General features: G+C 40.2%; 1 protein-coding gene across 2 annotated transcripts in view; it reads right to left on the bottom strand.

Moving 5' to 3' along the window:
• sema3bl (sema domain, immunoglobulin domain (Ig), short basic domain, secreted, (semaphorin) 3bl) overlaps nt 1–16,193 on the bottom strand; it is a 77,633-nt gene that overhangs the window by 54,366 nt on the left and 7,074 nt on the right. For both annotated transcript variants that reach the window (XM_059333129.1, XM_059333130.1), the window contains exon 2: nt 1,141–1,301. In XM_059333129.1, coding sequence (XP_059189112.1) covers nt 1,141–1,301 — 161 coding nt within the window. The remainder of the gene's footprint in view (nt 1–1,140; nt 1,302–16,193) is intronic.

Genomic DNA, 16,193 nt, shown 5'->3' with positions numbered 1-16,193 from the left:
TCACATTTCTTTCGTAATTTCTCTATAGTGTCGCAGCCTTTCAATAAAAACCTAATGCAACTCATAAGATATAACTCAAAAGTACAACAACTCCCTAACTCCACAAATCACAGCGTATGTCCTCTGCACTGCAGTAGCATTACATCACAGAGATATGTGACATCTGTGATTCCTGAAATAGATAAGTGAATACAATTAATTCAAAAAGGTTAGTTTCATAACTGAAGATTTAATATTTGAAAATAAAATCAAAACAGTAAAAGCTTTAAATATGAAACAATGATGGTAGCATGATGTCATGCTTCTCCGTCTCTGTTAGTCTGACTCTAAGTGTTTGATGACAGTGGAGATCTGCAGCTCACTTAACAGATCTGACTCCTGGATCGTAATTCATGTCTTGTGTCTTATGGCGAGCCAAAGAAACTGTAACTCTTACAGTATAAGCGCTGTGTTTGACAAGCCGGAATGAAAAATTAAATGTACAGATTAAAAGTGACGTAGATGGAAAAACAAGGTTTGATTTACGACCGGCTGCACTTTTACAAATGTGAGATTGTAGAAATGTTTTGGCAGAGGAAGCAAGACGTAAAATTTGATTGTTGAGGTTAGATCAACCCTTTTTATAGAACAAATGGAAGGAAAGGAAAAACTTTACTGCAATAAATGCATTTATCATGTGTACTGTATATGCATGCAGTCCAGAATTGATCAGTCAGAAATCATGAATTATCCCAGAAAACAGGTGTTTGATCCAATCATTTTCCATCTTTTTGTTCATGAAAACTGAGCTTTCTTTAATATTTTGAGCACATTTTCTGTTCCTGTTTCAGCGATGATGCAATAGCAGTAATGTAAAATAAAATGGCTCTTCAGGTTATCACGTTTATGGTTGATTTATGAGTTTAGAGTGCTTTAACAGATGTTCTGCAAAGAGGGAATTCTGGAAAAACACAAAATGGTACACCTATCTCTTCAAGTCATATATTATCTCCTGCAGATTGAAACCACTTGCAGAGTCGCTGCAATTTAAGTCAGAATGGAATGATGAATGTAGACTGTACACGTTTTACATTTTACAAAACATCAATCATCAGAGCAGAATGCATTTAAAAAACTGAAACAACTAACCAAAAGCCTCACCTCTTTGGACTCGCTGCTGGCAGGTCCCAGCATGAGAGAGTACAGGATATCTTTCCCTCCCAGGAAGAGACGGTCACGGTACTCATCCAGGAAGACAGCGGTAAGAGCGAGCTGGCCATGGTGACCGCTGAAGATAGACGACCTGTTGGTGGACAGCAGGTCTGCAGAGAGAGAGAGGAGAAGAAAAGGATGAGCAATGGCACAAAGGAAACACACTTCTCAAAGTCGAATGGCAGCTAGCAAGCAAAAAATTTGAGGATGGAGAAAAAATCGATACAGCATAGTATCTCGATATTTTGCAAGGCAATATCGATTCATGGCCGCCAAGCATTGATATTTAGGCCGATTTTCACAGTTGTTTCCTTTTTCTGGAGGCAGTAGCAGGCTCACTTTTAAGAGTATACTTGAGATACTGGTATATGGTATAGGCACCATCTGCATCAGGATATCGTGTCGGGAAGTAGTCGAAATAACGTTGCAAGTCAAGACACAATTTTTTGATGTTTCATGGTTCATGATTCACATCACATCGCTTTGAAAGAGGTCATGTGACTTTGATGTCATGCGATCTCAATGAAAATAGGCTCTGTGCGTTCCCACAAGTCTCCTCTTTATATGCCTCCCAATTTAGAACGCGCAAACAAAAAATAACACAATCCAAAAAACACCAAAATGTATAAAATCGCAATAATATCGTATTGTAGCGATGCTGTCATACTTCCGGGAACACCCCGGACTCAGCACGCCCTCTGTTCAGCAAATCATAAAAATGCCGGTATGTGAAATTCAAGATGGCGGCCCGCAGCTACTGAGGTGGAAGAGGTCTAGTCCGTCCAGTGTCTGCTCCGTTAGCCTGGCAATCCCTGGCAGCGGGTTTTCAGTCCGTGTTGTATTTTGTAGTGTTCGTGTCTCACCATTGGATTATCCACTTGCTCCAAAACTCCAGGCTTCAACCGACGGTCCTTCTCCGACGTCTGCCGGCAACCGGGAGGTAAAGCCGCGATCAAAGCTGCTCTATTAGACGCCGGAGGCGGCACTTAGTTTGGGTTTTGGTTGACCAACTTTTATTCAAAAAACTGACTATTTTGTTTATTTATTTGGTACCTGAAGAGGACTATTTTTGGTCGGAAGAAAGAGACTATTTTTGGTGTTTTGGGCTGTGTGAATTATGAATCATGAAGTATCGGGCCTCTGGTGATTCCCACCTCCAGAAAAAAATTATTTTCAATGGCTATTTCAGCTATGAAGGTGGTTTTGCCTGATGGGTTTGTTAACAAGACAAAGTTATTTGTAGTGACTGTAGCTGAGAACTGAGTTACCACCAGACTACTTGTAATTTAAATAGCATATTCTCACCAAGCACATAGCTAACAATGCAGACAGTCATGTTACCTCTGAAACATCTAGCTTGAAGCAGGCCAATTTACATTACTGAAGACAACTGACAGTCAAAGTAAAATAATTTGGATAGCATCTATGGTACTATAGGCTACTTATGGTGGTGGCTCTCGAAGGCATATCATATCAGAGGTACACAACTTGTATAAAGACCACACAAGTAGCAGAGGAGTTGGTACAGACTACTACAGACAAACTCATCGGAGACGTTAAGTCATAGCTCTTATTTAATTCTTCAGAAGCCATATGTTAAAGCATTTTGTTGGACATAAATTTATTCATCCATGAATGAACATTAGAAATACAAGGCCTCCCATAAAGTTGGAATAAAATATTTTTTTTACCTCTTTCCATGAAATGATTGTGACAATGTGATTTATTCTTGACTAATAAAGTTTTGAGAAGATATACTCTTTATCTATTAATATCCTCCAAACATATCACAATGAAAATGAAACCACAATGAACAGAGAATTGTCTCTGAAAACAAAATTATTAGAACTTTATGGGCGACCATGATCATGAAGAGACTGTTTATTATTAAGAGGTTTTGGGGACTTTCTTTTAACTCATTTGCCCAGATCACACCACAAGGCCGAAATTGATTTCAGAGACTGGCTGATAGCTCTGAGTTTATATGTAAATTTTCTCTTCAGTAGCACAAAAACAATTGATGAATGCACATATAATATGGCCTTTTGTTCCACTTTACATGCAGACAGTATTTGTCTCTAAATGTCTCCTGTTGCTGTCATTACATCATACCTATGTATTAAGGATGCTCCCAGAAAAAGGCAAACAGTACCAGCTACAACAGGAAATGTAACACATGTATTTTTCTGTGATAAAATATAATAAAAACAGATAATAACTCAAACTATTTAAAGGCAATCCATCGTATCACACAAACTGTATTGAATCCATTGATGCTATATGATCTAATCTACTGTTAAGTTTCTCAGATGCAAGACTTTATGAGAGCACACACATACATAAAACACACTTCCATGTAAGTGAACATGTTTCAGTAGCAGAGCAGGAGTCCATCTGCACACACCAGCCTGCACCTGGCTCTCCTCTCTGATCTGGCAGCAGCTTCAAAGTCAAAAGGTTGATGCAACCACTCTGCAGGAGTGCTAGAGACAGGGTTAAAGTCAAGTTCACCCAGACGTAGGGTGTCTCTCTGTCACGAGTGCATAACAACAGCAAGCTGGCTGCGTCTGGGCCTCCCTCAGCTTTGAAAATCTTTCACATTCTCACACAAACACCTATTATATCTGCCTCCATTACCTTCCCTCTCCTTCTGCATCACCTCTCTCTCTCTCTCTAGGTAACAAGATGAGGAGAGAAATACTTGTGTGAGAAGACGCCAAACTCTCAGTGGAATATTTCAGCTAAATCGGCTTCTACCTCTCATCACTCGTCTGTCACACTTCTTATTCCTCTCTCACTTTTCCTCACTCGGTCCAACATACACACTTACCCACAGACACACACACACACACACACACGGTGAGAAAGTAGGCTCAGTCACTCACCACTCTGAGTGAAGCACAGGGGCCCTCCTGTACCAGTGACACCTTGTCCATCACTGGGGCCATGCAGACACACAGATGATCTGTTTTTATTGGAAATCTCAGTTTCTCAAACACATAAGCTTCATACACACACACACACACACCTGGACGTTGAAAGTGCCTCCCTCGCTCACCCTCATTACGAGTGTAGAAGAAACCTTGCCGGTGAGAGAAGAACACTTACAAAAGTTTAACATTTTATCATGTTTTCTCTGCATTTATACTCCCTAATAGGATCCTTACAGCAGCCAAATCAACAACTCTGGAGAAACACTCTCCTCCACTGAGGCCAGTTGACATCACAGCTTGTTAAATGTAGTTACACAAAATCTGCTAAAGACAGCGAAGAGGGGAACAGTTTCATTTTTTTTTTTAAAAGACTGGATGTAAAACGTTCAAGCTAATGGCAAGAGAATAACGAGGAGAAGCACGAGCAAGAAGACATCGGGGATGCTCTGCAGGGAGAGAGGGAGTTAGAGGGAGTTAGTGGAAGATAAAGTTGGAGAGGGAAGGGCGGTAGGAGGGTTTTGTGGCTTTTAGCAGCTGGTAAAAGTCAGAAAATAATGAGCGGGAAAAGAGACAGGCAGAGAAAGCCGCAAGAGTGTGTAGTGATGTGTGATGGATTTATGGGGACTGACAGAGTTAGCAGAAAACATATGACAAGGAGACAGAAGACGATGAGCTTTAGATCTGTTTTTCATTAGATGCCGGTAATCTGTATCATTAAACTATATATGCAACTAAATATGCATTTTCATATAAAATGTTTTATTCTCTCAGTGGAGTATAAATGTATTCATCACTGTGTCTGTTAACAATGAACATTTTGCGAAACGGTTCGGCATTTTTTGATAATAAAGGCTGATAAAGATAGAATTCTACATTAACAGCCCAGCACAAATTAATCATTAACACTGATACACTGATATCCGTAGACATGTAGAGGGCTGGGTGTCACAGCTGGGAAGTCTAATGTGTGTTTTCATGAGACATTTTATCAGCAGAACATGCAGCCATCTCCTCACACTGTCAGCTGATGACTGACTGTCTCCACTAGTTCAACTTTTTCCACGTTGCTCTGAGCCCCGAGATGACCTCCGGCTGCAGAGTGAGTGATGAAGAGGACGAGTGACGAGTCCGTGTGTTGGTTTGTGTGTGTGACAGGTTGAAGATCTTTGTGGTGTGTGCTGAGTCGTTCAACAGATACTGTAGGTTTTAGAACTAATGTTCATGGCACACCTCTTTGTTTTGACGGGAAAGATTGTAGAAGATGGATAATGTCGGGTTACTCGGGCGTAGATGGCAAAGGTTTGTAACCCATAGATAGAAAATCTACCAAACCTTCTTAGGGGTCAGATCATCTTTTATGTTGTTCTAAAAAATTGTTTCCGAGCGACAAAATTAGCAGAAGTAATTTAGTCTCAAAACTTTGTGGTGAAGATGTAACCGGTTACATGTTGGCTACATTTGATGCAGGTCATATTCCTTTATCTCTATCCTGGCATGTCATGTCTTAACTGTATGTCTCCTGTCACACCTTTAAAGGCAAAATTCCAGCTATTGCTGATGGTAATATGATTGTTTTTGCAAATATTTAACTTTAGTGCCACCATCAAGTCAAAATTCCACATAAATACTAAAGTTAAGAGAGCACCAAACTTGCTACATTTCCTCCTGTTAGGGACTTGAATGTCTTTACCGAATTCCTCCCACAGTCCAAAAACATGCACTTAGGCTTAATTGGTGACTCTAAATTGCCCATAGGTGTGTATGAGAGCGCGATTGTCTGTCTCTATGTGTCTGCCCTGTGATAGTCTGGGGACCTGTCCAGGGTGTCCCTGAGTGCGGATAATCGGTAAAGGATAATGAATGAATGAACATCCAAGAATTGTCAAGACGTTTCACTCAAAACCTCAAATTGAACTTCATTGTGGTGCAAGAGGAGAGTCAGGGGATCACCAAAGGGAGTATGGTTCATCATCTGAGGATCATGAATGTGTCTTCATTTCATCGCAATCCATTAAATAGTTGTCATATATTGACCAGTGTGGTGGGCCAACTCACCGACATGGCATGGATAACCCGTTTTCCAATTTTTTGTTTGTTTGTTTTAAGTTTGAACGAAAAAAAAATCACACTTACTGTTTGATTCTTGCCCAACTTATGTCCATTTTAACTTAAACTTTTGACCAATCAGGACAAATGATGAGGTATTTTTTTTAAATAAACTAACATATAGGCTTTGGGCACAAATGGGTTAAAATGAAGTTCCACCTCTGAACAATATTAGGATGCTTATCACACACAAATATATTATCACAGCCCTTTCAGTATTACTGTGGGGACTACAGGTGTGTCAATAACATTTCCAAAGATCCAGTTTCCTGAACTTTAATCTTATGATGGAGCAAGTATCTGATGCTCTATCAAGCCCAAGATTGTTTTTTTCTGCTCAGTGTACCATGCCTCTTTACTGTCCCCCCTTCGTTGTGTATACAAACACACTCAGAACAGAATGCTGTTTGATGTCTCTTTCTCTTCTTTCTTTCTTTCTACCTTTGTATCTGGTAAATCACTCAGGAGTTCACACAAATCTTCAAATAACAACAAAATAGACGCACATGAATACCACAGCCACACACACATACACACACACACACACACACAAACAGAGGGGAAAGGTGAGCTAACAGCTTCCATCTGCAGCTTGTTATCACTCCAGCAGCTCATCACCTCACAGTGGAAACCACACCGCTGCTGTCTCACCTCTCACCAGCCTTTCTCTCTCTCCTTCTGTCTATCCATCTTCACATCTACCAGTTTAACCTCCCTCTACTCTCCACCATGCCGTCTCTTCCGTCTATCTATCTTTTACTTCCTCTCTGGTGTTATTTTTCCTCTCTTGAAGTCACTTCTGAGTATGTCTTCAATTTCATCTCTCATGTCTGTCCATCTGTCATCCTGTCTCTCTTGCCTCTGCTGTTAGATTTCTCTCTTGTCGCTCCTTTTTATTCCGTCTTGTGTCCTCAGACCCTATACATCCCCAAAACCCCTCACAGCATCCATAGGGAAACTTCTACATCTGTCTCCAATGTGTCTCGTTTCCCTAAAGGCACGGAGCCGCCGCTGCATTGACAAACAGCAGCCGTGCCAAACCAAAGCGACACGCGAAAGAGCATCTGGTTTCACTGTACGTGTCAAACCGCGGCTATCGCATCACGCCGTCTCAGCCACTTCAAAGATATGCATGCAGTAATTTATTCTGGGATTTGTTTACATTGTCAATGTTCCGCTTAGTCAGGCTGAGGCTTGCCCTGGTGTCTGTCAAATCTGAGAGTCAGATGTCTCGGACTGTGCAATCTAACTCAGTGCTGCTGCTGAAAGACATTTTGCATATTTGCATATTTTTGTTTGATCAGGCAGCTTACATGGTCCTTTCATCACCCAATGACATGCAAAAAACTAGATAAATTATTCAAGATAAAGATCTAGTGTGATGAAAGTGATGGCATCATTACTGCATGACTGCATTTGGTTAAACAAAAAAGGGCAAAAGTGCAACAAAGTTGTTAAAAATAAGATTTGCACTGACAGGCTACGAAACAAGATGTGGGTTCAAGAGGAGAAACGGAGGAATAGAACTCAGCAGAGATGAGAAAAAAATGTACTTTCAAAACTAATGCTGATGTACAAATTGGGCACAGGCAGAGTGTAAGCTGTGTTAAGCTGCACACACACACACGCACATGCATGTATGTGGGCACATACACACACACACAATAGTATCAGTGTTATCGTTGGCTCAGTGGGAGTTGGGACACATCTGAAGCCCATTAGACCCCCTGTGCTACAAAATACATACCAGAAACACACACACACACACACACACACACAAACACACACTGTCATGGATTATTAATAAATCCCTGGTTCGATGACACCTATTCCCATCTCAGTTGAGAAAAAAAGTGCCAGTCTTGATCTCCAAATATTGCTTTTTGACTTTTTGTTTTCACACACGCTCACAAACAAATAAAGAGCCATTAGAGTCATTACACCGCTGACAGGCTTCCCAGGGTATCATTAGATCTCGGCTGTATATTGTTGCAGTGTGCCAAGTATTTCTGGAATCTGCCGCATGCACAAAAAGTCATCTCACGGTGCTTCTCCTCCTCCTCCTCTCCCAGGTCTCATATTCCACCAGCTCGTCTTTGTTCTTTATGAGATGTGCTTGTCAGAGCTTGACCAACTAACTGCATTATATATCTTTTTAATGGATCTTTAATTTGTCATAAATGCTGTATAAACTGTATGTAAAATAAAGAAGAAAACGCATGAAAAAATGATGGAAAATGGTAAATATTTGCTGTACTCCTGCTTTTATTGTCACTCGGGTTAAATGTAACAATTTATCCTTATGTAGAATTTGATTGTAATATTTATATTTGTACAGTGAGTGTGTTGATTAGTGCAAGAAGTTAAAATACTGAACACAAGTAAGGTATTAACACCATATACTGTTCTTTCTTTTGTTTCAGTGCATAAGTTCAGATTAGATGTACTGTGTTTATTACAGCTAATTAGCATGGTAGCATTTAAAATGGGTTCCTCAGTGATTAAATATCATTATATAAAGTGTTATTACTGTTTGAAAAATACATATTTTAGGCTAATCACCTGTATTTTAACTGATTACCTCCACACCTAAAATCCTAAAATCATTCACGTTATCCGCAATCGCTTATTCTAACTCAGGTGGTGGAAGTCATGCCCCATGTAAATAGAAAATGAGGTTTACTTCAATACCAAAGTTTCTTCACTCTTCTATAGACAGTAAAGAAGCCAAATAAACTGGGACAACTTCGTTTTACAATCTCTGTTTTCCGAGCATCTGACTGAAAGAGGGCTTTTTTTCGCTTTTGGAAAATGTTTTTTAATCGTGAAATATGTCACCAGGGCAGGATTGGATCAGGGCAAACATGTTGGATTGCAGATGAAGGAAAGCACAGCTGCAGCTTCTCAGAGCAGAGTAATGGTGATTGAATGGCAAAGTTCAGACTCTCATGCAAAGGTTATTAGGAATGGATGATGGTGTTATTTTCTGAGTCATGTGCATTACAAACATGTTGCAGGTGCATCTTTGGTTTATTATTACTTAAAACTCTTTGAAAGAAGCTCAGAAAACAGGTCTAAAATAATATATAGTTACAATTAGGCATCTAAATATTGACATGCAGTTGTAAACTTCTATTTATTTATTAAGTTTTTAAGCTCAGTTATTTATGAAGCATTAATTCACAGCTACGAGACCTCCATATGTCTGTGTTTCCATTGTTTAAATTCACAGGGATTTGTCCTGGCAGAGATGCCACAGGCCAGATAACTCATGACAGAGTAAATCCTGGGATTTCCTGTCAACCTGTTACAGCTCCTCACTGGAGATGTCACTTCACCCGCACGGCTCGCATTCTTAACACACTTGATCATGTGATAAAACCACAAAAGGGGAGATGAGCACCAAAGAGGGAGCACACAAAAATCTAGTGACCGTAGTGAGAGAGAGAGAGAGAGAGAGAGAGAGAGAGATTTTCTTCGATTTTCTTTCCTTCTCTCGCTCCTTCACACACACACACACACACACACACACACACGGACACACTCGAGGCTTCTTCTCTGGATGCCGATCCCAGTTCCCGTTACCCGATCTCCCCTGCCGGGCCAATCAAAACACAGCGCAGGCGTTACCTCATCACCCTCGATCCTCATCAACCCTCACCCTCCTCTGCTTCCCCTTCCTCCCTCATTTCATCATCTCTTCCCTCCCTCCTCCCTTTCTCTCCTTATCTTCCTCCCTCCCTGACGGCCACTTGCTTTCTCTCCATCCATCTCTCGCTTTGGTCCACTTTCATCTTTTTTTCCTCCTATTTTTGATTTGCTCTGACTACATCAGTCACCCATACCACACACTTCTCCCTCTCACTTTGTCTCTCTCATCCAAAGTGATCCATGGCTTGCCCCACTCTGTCCTTTCTCTCATCCTTCTGCGTCTTTCCTTTCTTGATCTCACCCTTCCTCACTTTGCCTCAGAAATGTGGTATCCTCCCTCCTGACTTCTATCTTGTTTTTATTCTGTTTCACTTCATCATTCTTCCCAGGCTTCGGAAGAACAACTTTTCTCTCTGTCTCTTCTTAAACTCCGGTCTTTTATTGTTTTACTCTCATCCCTCACTCCCTCAACGCCTCATCCGAGGCCCCCAGCTCTCTATAAAACTCTCTGTTGGCTGCGTTGCATCACGCACACTTTGTTAGTTGAATGCAGCAGACAAACATGTAGTTCTGTACAGTATAATTTAATCATTCTTTTTCAGTTAAGTAGAAACATTTTTATGATCTATCAATTTGTGTTGGTTTTTGGACATTTTACATCAACTAATTATCTGCTTAATTACATTGTGAAAACCAAAAAGTGAAAACATATGGTTTCTGTATCACAGAGATGAGGATAAAAAGCAACATTAACATAAATAAATGCTGTGCAAAAAATGTATCTTCTCATTGTATAATATTGAGGAAAAAAGGGAAAAAGGTCAATATATTTAACTTTATGCAACTGGTTTTCATAACAAGACGGATCACCATAAATAAAAAAGACGATTTGTATTGAAACAGACTGAAAAGATCACTTCAAGAACACTTATTATCAGTACTTGCTTTAAGAAGAAAAAATAATTCAAGATTAAATTATACACTACCAGTCAAAAGTTTGGACACACCTTCTCATTCAATGGATATTATTTAGTTTTATTGTTTTCAACATTGCAGATTAATATTTTAAAAAATCATAACTTTGATGGAACAATTAAGGAATTATGTTTTGAATGTATGTTTGTTGAATGTATGTTTGTTTGACAGGTTTTGTTGACTACAAAACCTGTCAAACAAACCAGAATATGTTTTATATTTTAGATTCTTCAAGGTAGTCACCTTTTGTTTGATGGTCTCAAACACATTAAGAATGCAAGAAATTCCACAAATCTACTCTTGACAAGTTGCACCTGTTAACTGAAAACCATCCAGGTGACTATCTCATGAAGCTGCCTGAGAGAATAACAGAAGTGTGCAATGCTACCATCAAAACAAGAGGTGGCGACTGTGACGAATCTAAAATAGAAAACATTCTGGTTTGTTTAATGCTTTCTCTTTTTTTAACAACATAATTCCTTATGGGTTCTTTCATAGTTTTGATATCTTCAGTATTAATCCACAACGTGGAAAATAATTTAAAAATAAATAAAAAACATTGAATGAGAAGGTGTGTCCAAACTTTTGACTGGTAGTGTATTTTACAATTATTTTGCAGCAAATTCAGTGATCACATGGGAGGCCAGAAAGACAAATAGATGCAACTTCTGAGAACTCTGTCTTTTTTTTCCACCACCGGCAGAACTAGAAACACTCGTAGTTTTTAAAACCCTATTTTGTTCTCCGTTTTTTTTGTTTCTCTCGACAAATGGACCAACAGTAAAGTCCAGGCTTGAGCGAGCATATTTGCAGCGGGGGAAATACAACGTGATTTTGACTCCTAAACCGCCAGCCGGCTTCAGCGCTCCAGTTGGCAGTGCAAACACAAAAAACAAGCTCCCCAGTGGGTAGCTCCTCTCAGGGAGTCCCTGGAACCATTTGGTCTGAATCGTCTTTTGTCAGTTAACATACTGTACAAACATACGGATGCATCCAAGCACACACACACACACACACACACACTGAACAGACTGTTTCCTATGGTTTCCATTAACAGTGATGTTTGTGTGTGATTGTGTTTGTCAGCTGCTTTCTAATAGACACATCAGTCCACAGAAGAGTCTGTTGTACTCAACTCTCCTTGTCAGCAGCTCCACTGGAACTAATTGATTGATGCATGAGAGGGTGCGTTTGTTTCAGGAGCAGGGGGTGCAGCACCTCAATGCAGGATGGGAGACATTACATGTCACACACACTAAAGTGGGTTCCCATCACCTCTGGCCTGTTTCTCTATCACTTTGCATTGGTTCTGAGCCAAAGTGCCAAATGGTAGGAGGCTGAGTCGACATGAGAAGACAAGAAGAACCCTCTCTGTTTTTGCGTGTGTGTATAATCATGCTAGTATGTTTTTTCTTTCTGTTTTACTTTCTTTGTGTGCTTGCTGCTCTCTGCAGGAACATCCAGCTGCACTACTGTGTATGTAACGCCTGCTAATCCTTTAATGTCTGCAGTGAAAAAATACACGAGGATGTTTATGTATCTCATGGAGAGAGGGGAGTGGAGAGATGTTTCTTTGTAAAGCTGAAACTGCATGACTTACTATGAAACACTGGCAAGGCATCTGTCATTACAATACCACGACCCAGCATGCACTTGGCGGCTGGTGGCGTGCAGGAGGAAGCCAAGTTCAACATTAGTCCAACTGAGCACAAAGTTTTCACAAGGTGTTATTGTGAGACTGTGATTTGTTGAAAGTATTACAAGCTTTGGGTGGACATGAACAGCAGACAGTCATGTAAGTTGTAATAACTTTCATCTTAGCACAACATTTGCACTGGTGTTCAATATTGGTGCCTTCACATCATCCAAATGCTTGTTGGCAAGTTTGCATATAAGGCGCACATGTTGGCCCCGTGTAGTCATACAGTCTTGTGACAATTATTTCTTTCTTTCCTGATTTTAATGGTTATCTTTCTCTAATTTTGTCTGTTTTAGTAACCAACAATCAACCTAACCTACATCAACTAACACATTTTAGTTTACATGTGAGGTTGCTGTAGGAAAACAGGATTTGAATAACTCATTTTCACTTGGACTATCTAATGAATATACAAAAATATGCCTTCAGACTAATTCCAAAGATGCTGCAGTGAGATCTTAATCCCACACATAGAAGCTTTTAAATTGTATATCGAGCTGAAACATAATGGAAATAACTGGAACAGAACAGCAAAGACCAGCACAGAGGAGATAATGGGCCAGACCTCTTGAGGACAGCAGCGGGGAGGAGAGCCGCTGTGTGTGTATGTTCATTCTTCAGGGTGTGGCACAGTGTGGACGTTTAGAGAAATTGTTTTTCAAGACCTGACCCCCCCTCGGTGAACATCCACTGCTGTGATTTGTAACGTTCATGTTAAAACAACGGCCATCACTGTGGATACTGGGGTTGGTTTTGGCTGGCCTTTTAGTGCACACACATGCACATACATCCTTGTACTTCTATTTTTCTGAGGACCTAATGCATTTCCTAGCCCCTTACTCTAACCATCCAAACTTAATACCTAACCCCAACCTTTATCCTAACCTAAACCTAAGCTTTAAGCCCCTGAGGTGCTGTACCACGGGTAGAATAATTGACGCACATTTTTACCTTTTTTGATCAATGGAAGTCCAAGTTATTTTTGCAATTAAAATCATTGGTTGCATTTATTTCCTTCAATTCTTCTTTGTTTCTCCAAACAACTGTGGTTTGTAAATGACTGGGTAGTGGTGTGGTGTGCCTGTGGTAATTTGTGTGTGTGTGTGTGTGTGTGTGTGTGTGTGTGTGTGTGTGGTAGCACCCGAGGAACCAAAGATTCGTTCCTATTTATGCCAAGGGCGCTAATTGGCTCTAACACTGATTGCAACCTTAACTTTAAAACCAAATCTTAAACTTCAAACAGGCCGTTGAAGAAGCGAGGACTAAAATGTCCTCACTTTGCAAAAATGTCCTCATTCTGTTGGTTAAAAAATGTATACCGGTCCTCACTATGTAGGAAGAAAAAGTACACACACACACACACACACACACACATATCTATTCTTTAACTTGGATATGCAAAGGAAAGAGATATGCGATACTCCCACTATGTGCACAACACACACATCTCCCGTAACTCCTGTGTGTAAGTGGAGTACTTGGTAATCTACATGACAGATGGTCAAAGACACATTGTTGGGACTTGAACCCTCAACCTTTGCTTCTCAAAGAGACCAGTGTCTTTCAGCCTCCAGGTTAGCCTCTCCCTTCCTTTTATCCATCTATCTGTCATTCTTCCATCTCCCTCATTCTTTCACCCTCCTGTCTTTTCCTTTCCTCTGCATTCTCTTCAGCCTCTTTCTGTCTTTTTTCATCCATTTATCTCTCTCCACCACGGTACCATGACCCTTTTCATCTGTATTTCCATCTCTGTCTAATGCCTGCTTTTCTGTTTCTTTTCTTTCATGGATCCGTGATTTGTTTTCTCTCCACATTCACAGATCTTTCATTCATTACTTCCTTCTCTTTGCCCTCCGTCTCTCTGTTCTTTTAAATTCATTGATGTTTCTCCTCTTTCACGGACAGTCCCCTCTTGCATTCAGTCCTGAGCCTGTTGATTCATGCCAGCATTAGGGGCACACGTTTTAATTCACAGTGCAATTCTGGTTCAGGCAGTTGAGCCTTACAGAGGCATATGCGCCCTGACCTTTGAGGGGTATCAATGCAGTGTTTGTCTGGATCTATTTCACAGCAAAGCTAAGCTGTTTGATAAACCGCTGCTCCCTCCATTCTTTCCTTGGACTATCAGGGTGCAAGATTTCTCTTCTCGTACTGTAGGTTTTTATCCAGAGGCAGTCAAGCCTTGTAATTTATTCTTTGTACAACTGACCTTTTAAAGAATTAAGCTTAAGTTTTAACAACGTTGTCAGACTATGCCAACTTGAGACACATCCAGATTTACTAATGATGGCTGAACTTCTTTTTTTTATTCTCAATTGTCAAAAAATGTAATTCCCCAGTCCTACTTTTCCAACTTCCCTACCTTTTCTGTGCCACTCTGTTACAGGAAATTAATAAACTTTTTTCAAACGATAAGTACATTTGTTGGACATTATTTTAAGACATGGATTATTACAAAATTGGAGCTCTATAAGCTTACAATAAAAGTAGAAATACAAGTGGAAGTCTAGGCATTATCAGGCTTTGTCCACACAGACCCACAGATTAAATAAAATATAGAATACAGTCAGTCTTTTGCTTCAACCCCATTCGTCTCATTAAGTTGATATAAGATATATAAGACGTCCGTCCCACTCTTTTGATCACAATATCTCAAGAATGCCTTCAGGGAATTTCTTCAAACCTGGCACAAACCTTCACTTGGACTTAAGAAAGATCTGATTAGTTTTGGGGGTCAAAGGTTAAGGTCACTGCTGCCAAATACCCGTCCCTTTCTTGTGAATGTGATATCTCAGAAACGCCAGGAGGGAATTTCTTTAAGCTTGCCACATACGTTCCCTTGGACTCACAGATGAACTGATTAGATTCTGGAGGTTAAAGGTCAAGGTCACATCATTAGTTTTTGGCTATAATATATACATAAATATTAATTTGCTTATAATCACAAACCTTATATTCAAAACATTAAAGGTTAACTTCACTGTGACATCATAATGTTTATTTCCAAAAACACTTTTCTGGTCATTATTCAATGCAATAATTAGAATCTGAAGCTTCTTTGAAGTAGCATCCAAAGTTGACGCATTTCCACTGTCATGGTTGTCATGGTACATGAGTCTAAACAGACATGGATGAAAACTGGAAGAAAACTTGGCTGGATGGCGAAGGCATACCACCACGAGGCTGTAATTCTAGTTTGTATGCAATGATCAGTTTCACCATTAGGCGCGTTTCCATTAGGGTAAAAAGTGGCTGCTAGAAAGTTTCAGGCCACGCCCTCTCAAATGGCCGCTCACTCAGCGTGTCTCCATTACAAAGAAAGGCCCCAGAGAAGAGTTTTCGATCGTTGTGTAATCGCTTAGCAACAGTACGTATATATATATATATATAAAATATAGTTTTGGCGTTGAGTACTACGTCACATCCCGCTTAGTGTTCTATTCAATCAGCAACCAGGCTGTTTTTCAGGGGAGAAAAATGGTCCTGCTCTTTTACAGGGCAAAAAAACGTCCGGACAAACGGCTAGGGCCGGCTCACATTCAAATTAGGGGCGTTTCGCAAAGGGAGAACCGCCTCATTCTGGGTATTCAACCATTAGTGGAAACTGAACGGAGGACTGATAACATTAAAATCATAGA

This window comes from Centropristis striata, chromosome 5 (assembly GCF_030273125.1).
Source record: "Centropristis striata isolate RG_2023a ecotype Rhode Island chromosome 5, C.striata_1.0, whole genome shotgun sequence".
Taxonomy (NCBI): Eukaryota; Metazoa; Chordata; class Actinopteri; order Perciformes; family Serranidae; genus Centropristis; species Centropristis striata.
The sequence above is the reverse complement of the archived record's forward strand: the minus strand, read 5'-3'. Positions and strand labels throughout refer to the sequence as shown.